Source organism: Lutra lutra, chromosome 2 (genome assembly GCF_902655055.1).
Source record: "Lutra lutra chromosome 2, mLutLut1.2, whole genome shotgun sequence".
NCBI lineage: Eukaryota > Metazoa > Chordata > Mammalia > Carnivora > Mustelidae > Lutra > Lutra lutra.
Window position 1 is genome coordinate 118,301,791 of NC_062279.1, and position 16,651 is coordinate 118,318,441.

General features: G+C 38.9%; 2 protein-coding genes across 5 annotated transcripts in view; one reads left to right on the forward strand and one right to left on the reverse strand.

Moving 5' to 3' along the window:
• SYNPO2 (synaptopodin 2) overlaps positions 1 to 2,673 on the forward strand; it is a 174,559-nt gene extending 171,886 nt beyond the window's left edge. The window contains exon 5 of the mRNA XM_047718306.1: positions 874 to 2,673. Within this exon, the coding sequence (XP_047574262.1) occupies positions 874 to 1,413 (540 nt within the window). The 3' untranslated portion in view covers positions 1,414 to 2,673. The remainder of the gene's footprint in view (positions 1 to 873) is intronic.
• LOC125093322 (uncharacterized) overlaps positions 1 to 14,360 on the reverse strand; it is a 166,045-nt gene extending 151,685 nt beyond the window's left edge. For 2 of the 4 annotated variants that reach the window (XM_047718319.1, XM_047718322.1), the window contains exon 1: positions 14,271 to 14,348. The gene's annotated coding sequence lies outside the window, so the exon portion shown is untranslated. Of the gene's footprint in view, positions 1 to 14,229 lie in introns of all 4 variants that reach the window. The other 2 variants (XM_047718321.1, XM_047718320.1) reach the window with 1 other exon arrangement.
• Between the last annotated feature and the right edge of the window lie 2,291 nt (positions 14,361 to 16,651).

A 16,651-nucleotide genomic window follows, 5' to 3' on the forward strand; every position in this document is an offset into this window, starting at 1 on the left:
GTAGATAACTAGTCTTCTGGGTTCCTGGAAATAAGAAGGGGCAAAGGAGAGAGAATACTAGAGCTTTCCATAAATTATGTTTCTGCATACTGGCAAACCAAACAGTTCATGTACACAGGGGAGGATTGCAAGGACACAAAATCTCAAAAAAGTAAGGAATGTAATACACATAAAAAGAAGCAAATCTCAAATGAAACAAAGGGCAGGAGTATTTATCTGAGACATGGGCAATATCCTCTGCTTAGGAAGTGAAGAGCCATATGATCTGCAGTGATTATAAATAGATTTTGAAAAGAAAAAGTCTGCCCACTCCATCAGATCAGCAAAATTAAATACATCTAAGTAGCTCTTGGATTTTTTATTATTTTTTTATTTTTGATTTTTTTGCTATATTCAGTGGACCTAAATAAGATAACACGTTGGAAGTCACTTGGGAAAAGTAAAAAGCCCAGTAGCTCATGGTCTGTTTCTGGGGTAGTCGATGTTTTGTTTATTTTGTATCACAAAAACAGGACCTGGATGAGCGTGGGCTATAGATATGGATATGAATATGTGGAGGGCAGATAAGTGAGGGTGGCTCCTAGTGATAACAGAGTCCTAGCAGCGGTAGTTGTGCCCAAGAGAGATGGTAGTGATTGGAACTATGGGTTCAGAGAGGGAGAGCAATAAGAAAGTCCTAAGTGAGGAGCAAGTCCCAGGCCAGAGCTAATAACACAGCAGATAGAGGCAGCCTGTCTTGGCTTTAGCACTAAGTATTTTGGGGGTTTCATTTTTACAGTGCTCAGTAATGTTGCCAAGATTACTTTGGAATAACAGTCAATCAGCACAACAGAAATGAATGAGATATACTAACATTTTCATTGTTTCTAGCAGATTGGACACTCCCTTTCTCTTCCTGGAAGACCAGTCCCACCCACTATCTCCACAACGTCTCCTTGGGTATTCCAGCCTGCTTATAACTACTCTAGCAAACCAAGTGAGGAGCTAGAGAAGGCTAACAAGAGACTAACTCCTTGGGAAGCAGCAACGAAGTCTCCTCTGGGTCTAGTGGATGATGCGTTTAAACCCAGAAACATCCAGGAATCCATTGTGGCAAATGTGGTCTCAGCAGCTAGGAGGAAGGTGCTTCCAGGGTGCTCAGAAGATTGGAATGAGAGACTGTCCTATGTTCCTCAGGCCCAGAAGGCTAATGTGAGCTCATTTGCAAGGCAAGAGTATAATGTTGCATCTTTACCTAGTAATAATGTGTCTACCAACTCCCAGTATGGTTCACAGTTGCCATATGCATATTATAGGCAGCCTTCCAGAAATGATTCTGAAATAATGTCCATGGAAACTAGGTCCGATTATTGTCTTTCAACAGCTGATTACAACTACAACCCACACCCAAGGGGATGGAGACGCCAAACATGAATGTTAGAAAAACTGATCATGTGCCGCTATAATAGTCATTATTAAAATGTTCCTTTGTAGGGCATTTCACTTTTCCAGTAGATTTTGATTCACTTTTGGTCTTGGCTTGTTCTCAGAAGTCATTTATTTGAGTGTGTGTGTGTGCGCGCACGTGCACACGTGAGGGATCTCTTTCTTATCTGCTCATGATAGAGAATTTCTTTGAGGAAAAAATTCATTTTCTGCATTGATGTGTTGGCACTTATATCTAATTCATAATCTTAATTCCATTTATTCCATTAATATGAGGTAGTCTGGGCAACTAAACACTGCTCATTTAAAGTGAAATTAAGAATTTTCTTCTAAGTGTCTTAGTCCAGGAAGGTATTAAAGAAATATGATGTGCTAATTGTCATTAGCAATAACAGCAAGGAATAGAACATGGGAGAAGTTTTCCATGAAAGCATGCCATTGAATGATAATTATATAAAAAAGGATTTCCTTGGTGTTATTTTAAGCATTTCTCTGAAACATTATCAAAAATCCAATGAAATTCAGTTTTTTAGAATTGAAAATATAGGCGTTCTCAGAAGAAAGAAATATTCGGCAGAAAGATATACAATTCAGAAGGACTTTTGAGGCAAATTGTGTAATGTATGGGGAATAGAAAGATTTAGGTATAGAATATATTTTTAATCTATTTAAAGCCAGCAGCCTGAAACAGGAATAGATTCTGGGTTCAGGTATTCTCATTTGTCAAATGCGAAGATCAGATTATTTAATCTCTTATATCCTCAACAGCTCTGATATTCTGAGATTCTCTCATTAGTAGAATGACCTTTGGTGCATTATTCATTTTTGTTGCTCATCATATAAACGCAGGATTAATTTAGGAGTGGGTTAGGTCATCAGTGTCACTACAATATAATTAAAGGTCCAAAAGGAATTGTTGGGAGACAGGTTTTGTGCTATGTGTTACATGAAGGGAGGGTTGATGTGGAGAAAAATAAAACTGTTAATGGATTTAAGGAAGTGGTAGATGAATGTGTCTGTTATTATGCAACTGTAAGTCATGACCATTTATTTAGTTACAGAAAACAAAGCCACCATTAGGATGTTCAAAGGAAGCTGAACAGATGCTTGGTCAATTTCATGACCCATGCCTTGTTAGCACGGCCATGAGACAATCAAACAGCTGCTCCTTACTACCGTACCCACAAAGTACTCAGTACAAGAAAATTCAAAGCATTTAACATCATAAATAAGAACTGAGAGCATCTTTAAAAAAAAAAAAAAAAAACATTTTGAGTATTCAAAACTTTCTTAGGTATTTAAATGTGACTCTTTTGCTCTGTTTTACTCTGTAACTCTTGAATTTATCATTATAATGGTATCTTTCACAGAATAAAACTTAAAAAAGAAAAAAATTCCAGGGCCTAAATGATCCCTTATCTTGGAAGTAGAAGATCAAAAATGTGAAGAAATCCCAAGAAGTTCTCTTATTGATGGACCCAACCAGTTACTAATATTTAGTTATAAAGAAAAGAAAAGATAAATACTTCTAAAGTTACATTGTTAAATTCCCTTAAATTTATATACTGTTAATTCTCTCAAATTATAAAATATAATCATTGACTCCAAACACTTTCTATGAAATCTTAAAAAATAATGTCTTGTATATTGATTAGTACGTCAGCAAATTCTCAGGAATCCCCTACATTAAAGTCTTACGTGCTTCAAACTTTACTATATTGCCTAAATCATCCTAGATGCCAGTGTCTTAAGATAAGGGTGATTTAGCAGGAAAGACTGCCTGACAGGACCAGATCCTATTTTGTGGTTCTCTTTGATAAATTCTAGTAGTGGTTTTCCTTACTCCTAGGATTTAATATACTCCAACTCCAGAAATTGATATATATTAGATTATTCACTAAAACTTTCACTGGACTTAAAATTTAAAAAGCAGACATTGTAAACAAATATTATAATAATAAAATAGTCATCTTCTTTGCATTACTAGATCAAAATTATCATTCGTGTGAAGTTGTCTGAATTGATTCTACACACATCAAGAGAAAGACAATAAATGGCAGGAAAGTTGTACATTTTTCACCCACAAAGAAATGAACATCTCACAGTTTTATTAGAAATTGATGTTCTCAAAAGTCATACATTGCAGATATAATTTGAAAAGCAGGAGTGCCAACGTCAATCATCACAAAACATATTGAGGATATAGAATCTCCAGTTTACTTAAAAATGAGCAAAGTTAGATTGCTTGCATTCAAGCTACTGTTTGAGACAGGAGACTTGTCACACTGAGATCTGATTCCTATGGGTGAGAATACCTTATATCTGTAAGATAAAATCAGCATTTTTAGAAGGACTGTTGCTTGTAAATATATACCACATTCGTGAAGACTTTTTTCTACTAGTAGCAATCACATAGGTAGACAGAGTTCCTGTTTCACTGTGGATTAAAAAGCATGCCCTAAAATGTTACAGTATGCCAGTCACAGGGACACTAATTTGTCATCTTTCCTCCATCTTGAGTTTAAATATCACATCATTACATGTGTGTGAAGTGTCCCCTATTAAAATGATGTAGAGTTTGTATTTTAAGTTTTATAAATGCACGGATTCTAGTCCATTTATTTCTGAATATGTCTCTTTTATGTTTTGGCACCATCACTCACATTGGAAAGGGCCACCTTATTAGGGCTCAAGCATATATATGTATTAATGAATTGGAACTTTGGATAAAAGATTGTATTAGATAGGCTCAGTTATTATAATTAGAGAGGAATTGTAGAAATGTTTGTTTTTTAAGAGAAAGTAGATTTTCACATTTGATTTCTGTTCAAAGTAGAAGTATTTACTCTGGCCACACTTTTCTTTTAAAAATGACTATGTTCTCCTGCTAGTTAGGTTGACATTTCTGACTGTGTTTATCCCAAAAGACTGTATTTGAAAGATGCATACTAAAAGCCAAATTTGTATTAGTAATAAAAAGTAACTTGGAAATCAACTTAAAGAGTGTTTTCATTTTTCCTTGTAAAATATTATTTTGAATTAGTTTTCACCCCAAAGAACTGGGATTTGATATATTCCAAATCCAGAAGTTGATGTATATTATTATATACATTATATTCTTAAGTATGATATATTAGATTATTAAGCTTATCTATTACATTTTTTTGAATTTTAGTTTCCATAATATTAGCTTCCAGACACATCAAAAGAATTTCATGCTGATTGGCAACATTTTAACTGTCACACTTAAAAACTTTAGAAAAATCTAAAAATATGATCATTTTGACATGTAAGTTAAGATGTTTGGGGTCCAAACATAAATTAATATTTTCCTTCATAGTATATTGGAAATTAGTCCTAAGCCTAAGAATACCCAATGGCAATATGACTTGATAACATGTTGGTTGTGATTCTGAAGCTGTTGGGGACTGATTCAGAGAATCTGTCATGTTTGTGATTCCAAAAATGACTTTGGCTCCTCCTGCATGATATTAAAACTATCAGCTGGAACTCAAGCTCCCTGGTCAGTTGGTATCATACAGCCCAGCTTTGTGACACCGGTTTTTGGTTTTGCTTTGTTTCATAAATTCTGAATAGAATGGTTATTTTTGGTATTCTGAAAAAAATATATACATATTTTTTAAAGGGCCAGCACTGGAAACATATTTCAAAAATGAGGACTTTTTTAAAGATTAAGATGACCTAAGGGTACTAACACTATACTGTCTTAAGATGCTAATGCCCTGGAAGAATCCCATTTTCTCTGAGGAATTCCTAGTGCTTAGTAGACTAAATTTCAAAACATACTGAGAAGTAGGTAATATCATTTCCACATGGAGCGGACAGACAGCCTGAGGCAAGGGGAGTTCAATTCCCTGGCTCCTCATTGGGAAGAACACGACAGAGCTGCTTCAAAACTAGCCAGTTTCCTCCCGTCTACTTACTACCAAAAGTATTTAGTACAAACTACTCCCTTTTCCTCAGAGGTTCTGGAAAACAACAGAATTTGTGACTTCTCAAATTTAATAGGACAGTATTTTCCATGAAGGGGCATTTTGTTATTTACAGCTTTATAAAATGTGACAGTTTATAATTCTAGGAAGAATCTGGCAATCAAGCTATAAAAATCAAGTAATTATAAAACAGGTCATTTAAAGAGGAAATGGCCTCCAATGAATCTTGCTGTGGTATTTGTTGGGTCCATGGTCAAAGGAACGAGACTGATACAAAGCGAAGATCAAGCAAAGCTTTATTTCGTGCCAAGCATCGAGAATCAAACTGACTGTTCGGCGCCATCTCTTGCAAAGAGGCGACCCCTCTCTGCCTTACAGACTAGCTTTTAAGGGCAAAGGCCATGTGGTCTGGACCTGGCCACGCACAGGTGGCCAGTGAGATTGTAACACACAGAGAAAGCTGCACAGTCATGCTAGGTCACACACGGGTGGCCAATTGAATTACAATTTACCCTAGTAGATATATGAACTAGCCTATCACCTTGGTCAGAATCAGTGCCCAAAAGGCGGGACCCACACTCCTTGGTAGCTAGGGAGACAGTATGCGCGCCCCACTGATTGGATATCTCCACCTGGCCTGACCCGCCCTTGTATTTGGGCTTTGTTACCTGGGACTGGTTTCCGGACTTGCTTTTAAGTAAGTTCCCTGAGGAGGGTGGGCAGGGTCAGTTTAAGTTTTACTGCATAAACAACAAAATCACTGTCTAACCGGATGGAGCTGCTCTGGCTAAATTGGTCCTTACAGTATTTTTTTCTCTCTATAGTTGTACTGAAGCTTTGTTATATTGTAACTTCATTCTTCTTTACTTTTCTGTTACCAGTGTTCATGAATTTTCCTCTACTCCCACCTTCCCCAAGAGGAAAAAGCTTCATTCATGTTTTCAAGGATTTTAAGATTTATATTTCTTTTTCTTATGTCAAGTTTTTATTTAAATTTTAGTTAGTGAATATATATATATGGTAAAATTCCTGTGTAGAATTTAATGATTCATCACTTACATATAACATTCATGTGTAGAATTTAATGATTCATCACTTACACATAACATCCAGGGCTCATCACATCATGATTTATATTTCTTTTTTTTATTTTTTTTTATTTTTTTTTTATTTTTTAAAGATTTTATTTATTTATTTGACAGAGAGAAATCACAAGTAAGCAGAGAGGCAGGCAGAGAGAGAGGAGGAAGCAGGCTCCCTGCTGAGCAGAAAGCCCGATGCGGGGCTCGAACCCAGGACCTGGGATCATGACCTGAGCCGAAGGCAGCGGCTTAACCCACTGAGCCACCCAGGCGCCCCATGATTTATATTTCTTACTTAAAAGTCTGAAAAAGCTTTTATAAAGCATGACTGCCGAACCATGATGATTTGAATATGTGTGAGGTTTGCCCTAAATTACCAAAGAAATTTAATGGGGTATGTTGTAAGAACTAAGGGCAGGCCACCATCATGATGGGCCACTTTGGAATGAAGATTATTTTGAGTTAAAAGCAAACAAAACCCAGCAGATTCAGAAAAAGTTCTTTACCTCCTCTTCAACTGCCTAGAGATAATTGAGGTAGAGGGCCCACTCCAGGAAGAGACTGATCACCACAGTTAACTACATTATGATATGAACCGAGTGGGTGGTAAACACGGAGGAATTTAGCAAATGTCCCATTGTTTCTGTGTGGCCCAGTGAACATTTGTTTACCAAACGTTTACTCTTTTTCATCTTCCTGTGAATTTCATTCCTTCCTTTAGAAGTCCCAAACCCCTAACCCCATCTCCTAAAGTAGGAATGACAAAATACTTCATTTTACCTGTCTTTGGAGTTTCATGCTTGTGTGAATTTCTCTCATGTATGAAATTAAATTTTATTTTCTCCTGCTAATAGGTCTCATGTCATTTTGATTCTTAGTCCAATTAGGACTTTGAAAGGCAGAGAAAATTTTTTCCTCCCTGACAACGTAGGCAAGGGCAAAATCTTATCCAAGCTCAAACTGCCTTTGAAGAATCCTGTCTACATTTCTGTGAACATTTAGAAGTAGAGATAAGACTTTCCTTAGCCTTTCTTCAACACCGCCTTTTCTAGAAAAAATTATTTATTTAGACAATTGAGCTATAGGTGTATTCTGCAGGGATATTTCCTCAACAAGGTGTAGTGCATGTGTTGGAAAGTAAAAAGCCATCCTTAAACTAGGGAAGGGACACTGCACTGCCCCTATTACCACTTCTATGAAGCAACCATTTCCAACGCAGTATAGAAAACCAAACCAGGGGTGCGTGGGCGGCTCAGACGGTTAAGCGTCTGCCTTTGGCTCAGGTCATGATACCAGACTCCTGGGATGGTGCCGTGCGTTGGGCTACCTGCTCAGTGCAGTCAGCTTCTCCTTCTCCCTCTGTCATTCTCTCTGCTTGGGCTCTCTGCCTTTGTCTAGGTCTCTGTCAAATAAATAAATAAAATGTTGAGAAAGAAAGAAAGAAAGAACCAAAAGAGAAGTCAGCAGAAACTTTGCAGCTCCTGGGGTTAATCCGTGCCCTATCAGGACTAACCTCATTTTAAGAGATTGGCTTGGTTGTTTTTCCTGTTGATCTACATGATATTCATACCACAGCTTTCTGCCAGACCAATACACAAGACTGTAAGGACCTATTTAGTCAGAGGCTTCCATCAAGGTTAAAACAATAAGGTTGTTTAACCCTTAAACTATCTCTGCTCCCCTTCCCCCAGGGGACTTACTTAAAAACAAGTCCCGGAAACCAGCCCCAGGTAACAAAGCCCAGATACAAGGGTGGGTCAGGCCAGGTGGAGACATCCAGTCAGTGGGGGTTTGCATACTGTCTCCCTAGCTACCAAGAAGTATGGGCCCCGCCCTTTGGGAGCCTTTTGGGCGCCAATTCTAACCAAGGTGATAGGCTAGGTCAAATGTCTACTATAGGGTAAATTGTAATTCAATTGGTCACCTAGCATCACTGTACAGCTTTTTCTGTGTGTTATAATTTCATTGGCTACCTGTGCGTGGCCAGGCCCAACCGCATGGCCTTTGCCCTTAAAAGCTAGTCTGTGAAACAGAGAAGGGTCGCCCTCTCTTGTAAGAGATGCGTCCCTGAACGTTCGGTCTGATTCTTGATGCTTGGCGCGGAATAAAGCTTTGCTTGACCTTCACTTTATATCAGTCTCGCTCCTTTAATCCTGGACCCATTTTTGGGGGGACCTAACAAAGACAAAGAATAATATTTTTTAAATTAAAAAAGGGGTAGGGGGTTTCATATTTCCTCATAACTTGGTATTATTTGGGTCCTTATGTCATTTAAATGTCTCTTTATCCTTGAATTCAGATGATCTCTCTCTGGTTTCTAACTACAACAACTACAGCTCTGATCATTAGCAATACAAAGTGCCTATAAGTTATTGAAGTTGATAATTACCGGAAGGCTGAGAAGAGGAAAAAGAACCCGATTTTGTGATAAAACAGCCAAACTTCAGTTCTCAGCTAAGCCAAGCTCCATGTCCATCATGAATTTGAAATAGAAAATAACCAAAAAAGAGGGGAGAGGTTTCATGTCTTGTAATATTCTTCAGTGGCGGTGTCTGAAAATCATTCCTTGTGGAGACTCAACTGGTTCTTCTACAATATGTTTGAATAAGGAAACTATTTGGGTTTCTCATTTGTATAAAAGAGGAGACATTAAGAAAAAAAAAAAGAAATACTGTTTCAGGTCTAAAATGCTATCATGGAGAAAAAAAATCAGAGGTAGGAATGCATTTTATACATATTTTGGCTGAGGAACTTTCAGAAGAATTGGTTACACTTTTTTATTTCACCATTACCCTGCTATAAAATTATTCTTGAAACAAAGCACGTTAAAAGAGGTCCATTCCAAGATCAAAAAAAGGGGTATGTATGTGAATTTTATCCATAAGTATAAAACAGATATTTTTACTACCATGAAGACATTGACATTTTTAAAAATTTTTTTAAAAATTTTTAAAAAATTTATTTATTTGACAGACAGAGATCACAAGTAGGCAGAGAGGCAGGCAGAGAGAGAGAGAGAGGAGGAAGCAGGCTCCCTGCTGAGCAGGGAGCCCAATGCAGGGCTTGATTCCAGGACCCTGAGATCATGACCTGAGCAGAAGGCAGAAGCTTAACCCCTGAGCCACCCAGGTGCCCTGACATTGCCATTTATGGCACAAATATTTCCATAAAACATGTGCATTGCATTCATTTTAAGAAATCTCTCTTTAGGGGGCACCTCAGTGGCTCAATCAGTTAAGCATCATATGACTCCAGCTCAGGTCATGGTCTTAGGGTCCTGGGATCAAGTCTGATGACTGTCAGGCTCCCCACTCAGTGGGAAGTCTGCTTGTCCCTCTCCCTCTCCTTTCTGCCCCTCCCCCTGCTTGTGCTCTCTCTCTCTCTCTCAAATAAATAAATAAAATCTTTAAAAAAAAGAGAACTCTTCCTTTAAGCATTTGATTACCCATTTTCCCTTAGTTATTATTATTTGAAGTTAGCAATGACAACATTGGGGCTTTCATGAAGACATCAGAATTAAAGTCTGCAAGTAATGCTTGTTCTGATTTTTAATTTCTCTGACAAGGGGAAACATTAAATTTTATCAGTGTGAGCAGCTAGTAGGTTTAATTAACATTGAATGGCATTTCAGTTCCTGCCCTGGACTTTTTTTCTTGGCATAATGAATATACCTAGAATTGGATTTAAAGTGACAGCAAACTCAAATACTCTCCCTAAGTGGAGAGCTAACGTAAATAGGCTCACCACAGTCTATAGCTATAGACTCTTCGCAGTTTGACAATAAAGTCCTAGAATGGAGAGTGGTATGTCCCGATCGGTAGACCCTTAGTAATTCTTCTAGAATGTACTACTTTTGACAGGGGCACATACAGCCCTTCTATTGGCAGCTCCAGAAATTACTATTAAGGGGAGATGGATTCATTAATTTATCAAACAAATAATCCTTTATCCTTTATCACTGTGCCATACCCAGTGTTTGATGTGGGATATATTAGTGAATAAAACATGGCCTCTGTTGCCAGGAAGCTGATAGTTCTAAGGGAGGGGATAGTGTAAGGAGACAAGAACAACGATAGGATTATACTGAGTATTATGAGAAGAACAAAAATAATTCAACCTTAAGTGTGGGAGGGTCCTCACAGAAGGCTTTCTGGAAGAGCTTATGGCAGACTTGAATCTTAAGGCTGAGTAGGAGTAACTGAGTGCAGCCAAAAGAGAGGCCATTTCAGACAGAGGGGTATACCCCGGGAGTTCTGTGTTATCCCTGGATAATAAGGTGGGTTTTATCTTACTGGGAAGGTTAAACTTTCTTTGGTAAAAGGCTACTTGGTAATACTTTAGGCTTACAGAACCATACAATTTCAACTTAACTCTGCAAAAGCAGCCATGGCTAATAGGAAATGAATGAACGTGGCTTAATAAAACGTTATTTATGGACATTGTCATTGGACTTCGATATAATTTTCACAAGTCACGAAATATTCTTAAAAATTTTTTTTCAAGTACTTAAAAATAGAAAAACTGTTTGTAATTCACTGTCTGTACAAAAATAGGTGTCAGGCCAAATTTAGGCCCTCAGCGGTCATTTGCGGATTCCTGCTGTAGGGCAACAATGGGGCACTATTGAAGGATTTTAAACAAGGAACTGGCATGACCCAGCCTTCTTGGTAGGAAGTTTATTCTGGCAGCACTGGGGAAGATAGAGTTGAGAGAGCAGGACAAGGGGAAAGGAGGACACAGAGCTGTCTAATCTTCCTGTGTGAAAAGGCAGGCATGGTTTGCCTGCTGGAACACACTGTAATAAATCATCAACTCTAAACCAACCCGAAGAGTCCGAGTCCCTTCCCTCCCTTATTTCTACCTGTCCTTCTCTTTGTCGCTGCGCCTCCTCAGTGTCCCAAGTCCCAAGCACACATTGTGGCCGCCAGCTCGCCTCCTCTTTCAAATTCTCCCAACCGAGCAAACAAGAGGGAACTGTGTGGAAAGAGTCACTCCCAGCAACCCACTTCCCTAATTTCTGGGAAGATGGTGGCGGCTGAGTGAGTGCTAGGATGGCCCAATTCCTGCAAGCCATCAATATGTGTTACAGATGTGGTCACAGTCTTCACAACAGTTATTTTCTTGTTGACAGCCATAACAGCCTTTTGTTTGTTTGTTTGTATTTGACAGATGAACTGATGCCATCTCAGAAAACCAAAATGATTAGCTTCTTTTCCTGTAGCATAATTGAAGATTTCATCCTTTGCTAAATAATCTGGATTTCAAAGCATTTAAAATCAAACATGTCACAAAAATGTCTTGAAATGAAAAATAATTTTCAAGAGATTAAGAACTAAATAAAATAGGAATATCTTAGGGAGGTTTTCAAAATTCACTCTTCTGTGAAAGGGAGGTCTATGCAAAATACCTCTAAAGGTTGAAAGAGCCATAGGACCAAAGAAAAAGGCTGGTAAATCCAGCTTGACAAGAAACGGTTTATGAAGGGGATTTGTGGACAGAAACTTATCTTGGGTGGCTGCAAGACCAGTAGATCTCCACAATCCCAGATCTCAGCAAATCCACTCCCATAAGACGCACTTGTATAGCCATGGAAGTTGGGGGGTATGTCCTGGTAGACCACCTGCGAGGAGATGTTTGAGAAGAGTCATGTGTCATAGTCACATCTCCAGAGCACACTGAGGATGTTATACCCCAAGGATGTACTTAAGGCTGTGGTTAAACAAAAAGCATGTGTGTGTGTTAGTGGGGGAGGAGGACTGTGCTCCAGGCTTCAGGTCATCAGGTAAGACTTCATGGCAGATTTTCCAACATGGCATCAGTCTGGTTCATACACTCACAGACCATTAAAATGTAATGAAATGTGTGATGAAATACAGGAGGGATTTTAAAAAAGCCAAAACACGTGCCAGGTTTCTCTTTCTTCAAAGAACTGATTACAGAGCTTTTTAAACCCAGTATCTGCTAGATTTAAGATGGCAATATTATCCTACCTTCCGTGCAATGCCATTTTCAAATGTTAATGTTGCTGTATTATTAATTTCATTTTAAGGTCTTAAGGCACTTGATGTTTATAGACTTGAGCCAATGTTATGTTGTTCCAGACATGGCCCATGTCAACATCCCCTCCTCCCTTCCTGTTTTACAGACAGAGGTGATGTCATTGGCAATTGATAGGATAGTTTTATGTGGCACTATGTCATTATCTCTGTTCTGAAATCCATCCAAAATGTAGAACCATAAAGTGGAGAAGAACATAGTAATGGAAGATGTATAATAATATGTACTTCTAAAAGAGTAAAGCGGAATAAGCCAGAGTTGACTACAATAGTAAGTCATTCTAACTAAAGCAGCTATGTAATCTGCAAACTGCCAGGCTATTATACCCACACAAATAGTTCAAGCTCAAGAATGATGTGAAAATCTTTTAACAGGATGATATGTGAAAAAATTATGACAAATAGAAATTTGTAAAAATTTAGTGATTGTTGATTTTCAAAAACAGAAAAAAATCTTAGAATGTCATGAAAACCAACAATTCTTTTTTTTAATTTTTAAAAATTTTTAAAAACTTTTTTAAAACAGATTTTATTTATTTATTTGACAGAAAGAGATCACAAGTAGGCAGAGAGGCAGGCAGAGAATGAGAGGGAAGTAGGCTCCCCACTGAGCAGAGAGCCTGATTCGGAACTCGATCCCAGGACCCTGAGATCATGACCTGAGCCGAAGGCAGAGGCTTAACCCACTGAGCCACCCAGGCACCCAAAACCAACAATTCTTAAAAAATAAAAATTAAAAAATAAAAAAAAACAGATAATTCTGCTACATAATCTTCTGACGTACTGTAACTTCATCATATACGCCTCCCCAAAATGAAGCTTCCTAAATATAACAAGGTAAAGATTTGCACAGGAGACTTAATTGTTGCTAATCTACTTTCATAGAATTATCACAAATCTTATTTACATAATCAAGGAAAAACTTAAGTAGAGATTTATTTGAAGTAATTTACCCGAACTGGTATTCTCATTTACTGCATTTATCCAATCATTAATCAGGAATGTATTACATGCTTTTTAGGTAGTAAGCAGTCTACTAGTAGTAAGAATGATGATGATGAGGACGATAATGGTGATCATGGTGGTGATAGCCACTTTTTGTAGGTACTCACAGCGTACCAAAACCCTACACTAAATACTTCAACTCTATTGTCTCATTTAACTTTCTCACCTTTTTGGCAGTCGGTACTGTTATTATTCCCCATTTCAGAGATGAAGAAACTGAGACATAGAATGCATAAATAACAGACAGTCACACCACTAGAAAGTATAGATCTGGGATGTGAATTGACTTGTTCTACAGTCCATTCTATATATACTTGTCTGTATACACATGATAAAAAAGATATAGATGGCATGGTATCTCCATGTTTGGGAAACTAGACAGATACATTTACAACAAAAGAAACATTGTAAGGCATGCATGGGATCATCATGCTGAAAGTGATCATAGAGCTTATCTAGCCAAACTGTCATTTTCTGAGACCTAGCTAGGACAAAATGGCCAAGGTCCCCCAATGCAGTATAGAAGGGCTTTGTCCCTGTGCCACTCTCCAAGTCCAGGTCCTCATCCCCTATCACCTGAACTATTAAAATAATGTCAGACCGCATTTCTCTGCCTCCAGTTCCATCTTTTTTCTACCCAGTTATATCTCTAAAACTCATGTCTGTTAATGTTGAATGACTTAAACTCTTCAAAACACTTTTCCCTACCTTCTCCCTGAAGGCCCAGGTCTGCCTCATCAAACACCAACCTATCCTTCCGGCTCTGCTTCCCACCGCCGCTCCGACTGCTCAGCAATTCTTTCCCACAGTCTGGCTGGTCATGATCCTCTCCTTATGTGTCTGAGCCTGCCCTTCCCTTTGTCTAAAATACCCTTCTTTCCTAGCCTATAAACCTGTTCATCCTTCCAGAAGCAGCTCAGATATCACTCTTTAAGCATTTCATTCTCCAAATGACTAGTCACTCCCTCCTCTGCATTTCCATAATCCTTCACTTATACTCAATATTAGAGAAAATGACTGGGGCGCCTGGGTGGCTCATTCGTTAAGCATCTGCCTTTGGCTCAGGTTGTGATCCTGGGGTCCTCGGATCGGGGGCCTGCATCAGGCTCCCTGCTCTGCGGGAAGCCTGCTTCTCCCTCTCCTACTACCCCTGCTTGTGTTATTTCTCTCGATGTTGCTCCTTCTCTCTCTCTCTGTCAAATAAATAAATAAAATCTTTTTTAAAAAAGAAGAAGAAGAAGAATGAACAAAGAGAAAATGACTTGCTCACCTTTTAGCCTAACACCTAGTGTATTTAAAAATGAGTAACATGGAGGGGCGCCTGGGTGGCTCAGTGGGTTAAAGCCTCTGCCTTTGGCTCGGGTCGTGATCCCAGGGTCCTGGGATCGAGCCCCGCATCGGGCTCTCTGCTCAGCGGGGAGCCTGCTTCCTCCTCTCTCTCTGCCTGCTTCTCTGCCTACTTGTGATCTCTGTCAAATAAATAAATAAAATCTTAAAAAAAAAATGAGTAACATGGATTGAAGGTCAAGGGTAAAAGCAGGAAGCCCAGCCAGCAAGCTCTTACAGAAGTCCAGGCAAACAGTGGTTAAAGTGGAGTCACTGGAGATGGAAAAAGACACAGACCGATTCTAATTTTATTTGGGAGATAGGCTCACCAGGTCTTGGAAACATCTTGGATGTGGGCAGTAAAAGAAAGGGAGGTGTTACAGCTTATTTTTAGATGTTATGGTTTGAACCATTGCATGGATGGCATTATGTTTTACTGAGATGAAGAAGATTAAAGTGGGAAATTTAGGAGGGAAAATTAAAAGTTCTGTATTTGGACATATTGAAATGATATTAAGTCTGGACATTTTAAACTTTCCTGTGGAAAACTGTTCTTAAAGTAAAAGAGTCACCAGATGACAGTAATAATAGCTAAGAGCCATTGGGATTGCTCAACATGTCCCAGACTTGGTTTACATATTAAGTTATATAGTCTCCGCGATCACCTACAAGGAAGTTACTACAGCGACTTGCATTTTATAGACAACAAAAGCAAAGTATAGAAAGGTTGAGTTACCTCCTCAAGATCTCACATTTGTAAGTGGGAGATTCAGGATTTAAATCCAGGAAGTCTGACTTCAGAGCCTGGCCTTTTATTCTTTGCATCAAAAAACAAAAACAAAACAACAACAACAAAAAAAGAAGGACCCATAGCCAGGAAATTGTACTTATTTCTGAGTAAGACCAACAGGAAGCAAACACAACTCTCCACATATTACATGAGAAGATTTATTAAACACCGATTTTAAGAAATGACAGTTCTGTTGCTGAATAACCTTTCTTATCATGGATGCCCTTATAGAAATGACATTACGGTGTAGGACCCAGCAGCAATCAATCAGCAATGACTTCTCCCAGGGGAGTTAACTGGGTTCCCCATCTAGCTCTCTTGCCTGGAGGCAATCACCTGCAGACGCCCTCTGACATCCATAGTTGTCACTTGAGAAACTATTTACTGACTGTCTGTTAGGAGTCAGGGACTGGAGTAACTACGGGACTATGACTCCGACTTCATAGAGCTTCTGACTGGAGGGGAGGCAAAAACGATTCAGTCAGTCAATCCACTAATTAAAATAAACTGTGAGCACCCAATCCTCCGGACAAAATCAGATTTAAGGGTAAACTTGAAAATGGAGGTAGAATTAAACCAGGAAGCAGCTCAAAATTTCTTAGCCTGAGAAGAGAAGCAGCAGGTAGGGCACTGTGGAAATGGCGCAGGAGTATTTGTCCCATTGGGCACAGGTAGCAGGTTTGCAAAATTTGCAACGCAGCAGATGGGGAAATGGTCTATGCCTGTTGTGAACGTCCGTGCTCCATCCCAGGCCGCCCGCTCTTCTGTCTCCCTGAAGGTCCTCTCCTGGTGATCCAGCAGACAACCCCCTAAATCATTAGCACTGACACACGGGGGACAGTCCATATCCAAACCTGACTTGAATGATCTCTTTGGCTCCATCCCTGAGTCTATTTGCTCATTAGAGTTCACTGTTTGAAGGATTCCAGGACACCTCTGATTAAACACTTGCAGAAGAGACCTTGCTCCCTTCCTGCTCAGAGTCTGCTTCCTCTCCTCCCTCCCTGGTGCCAC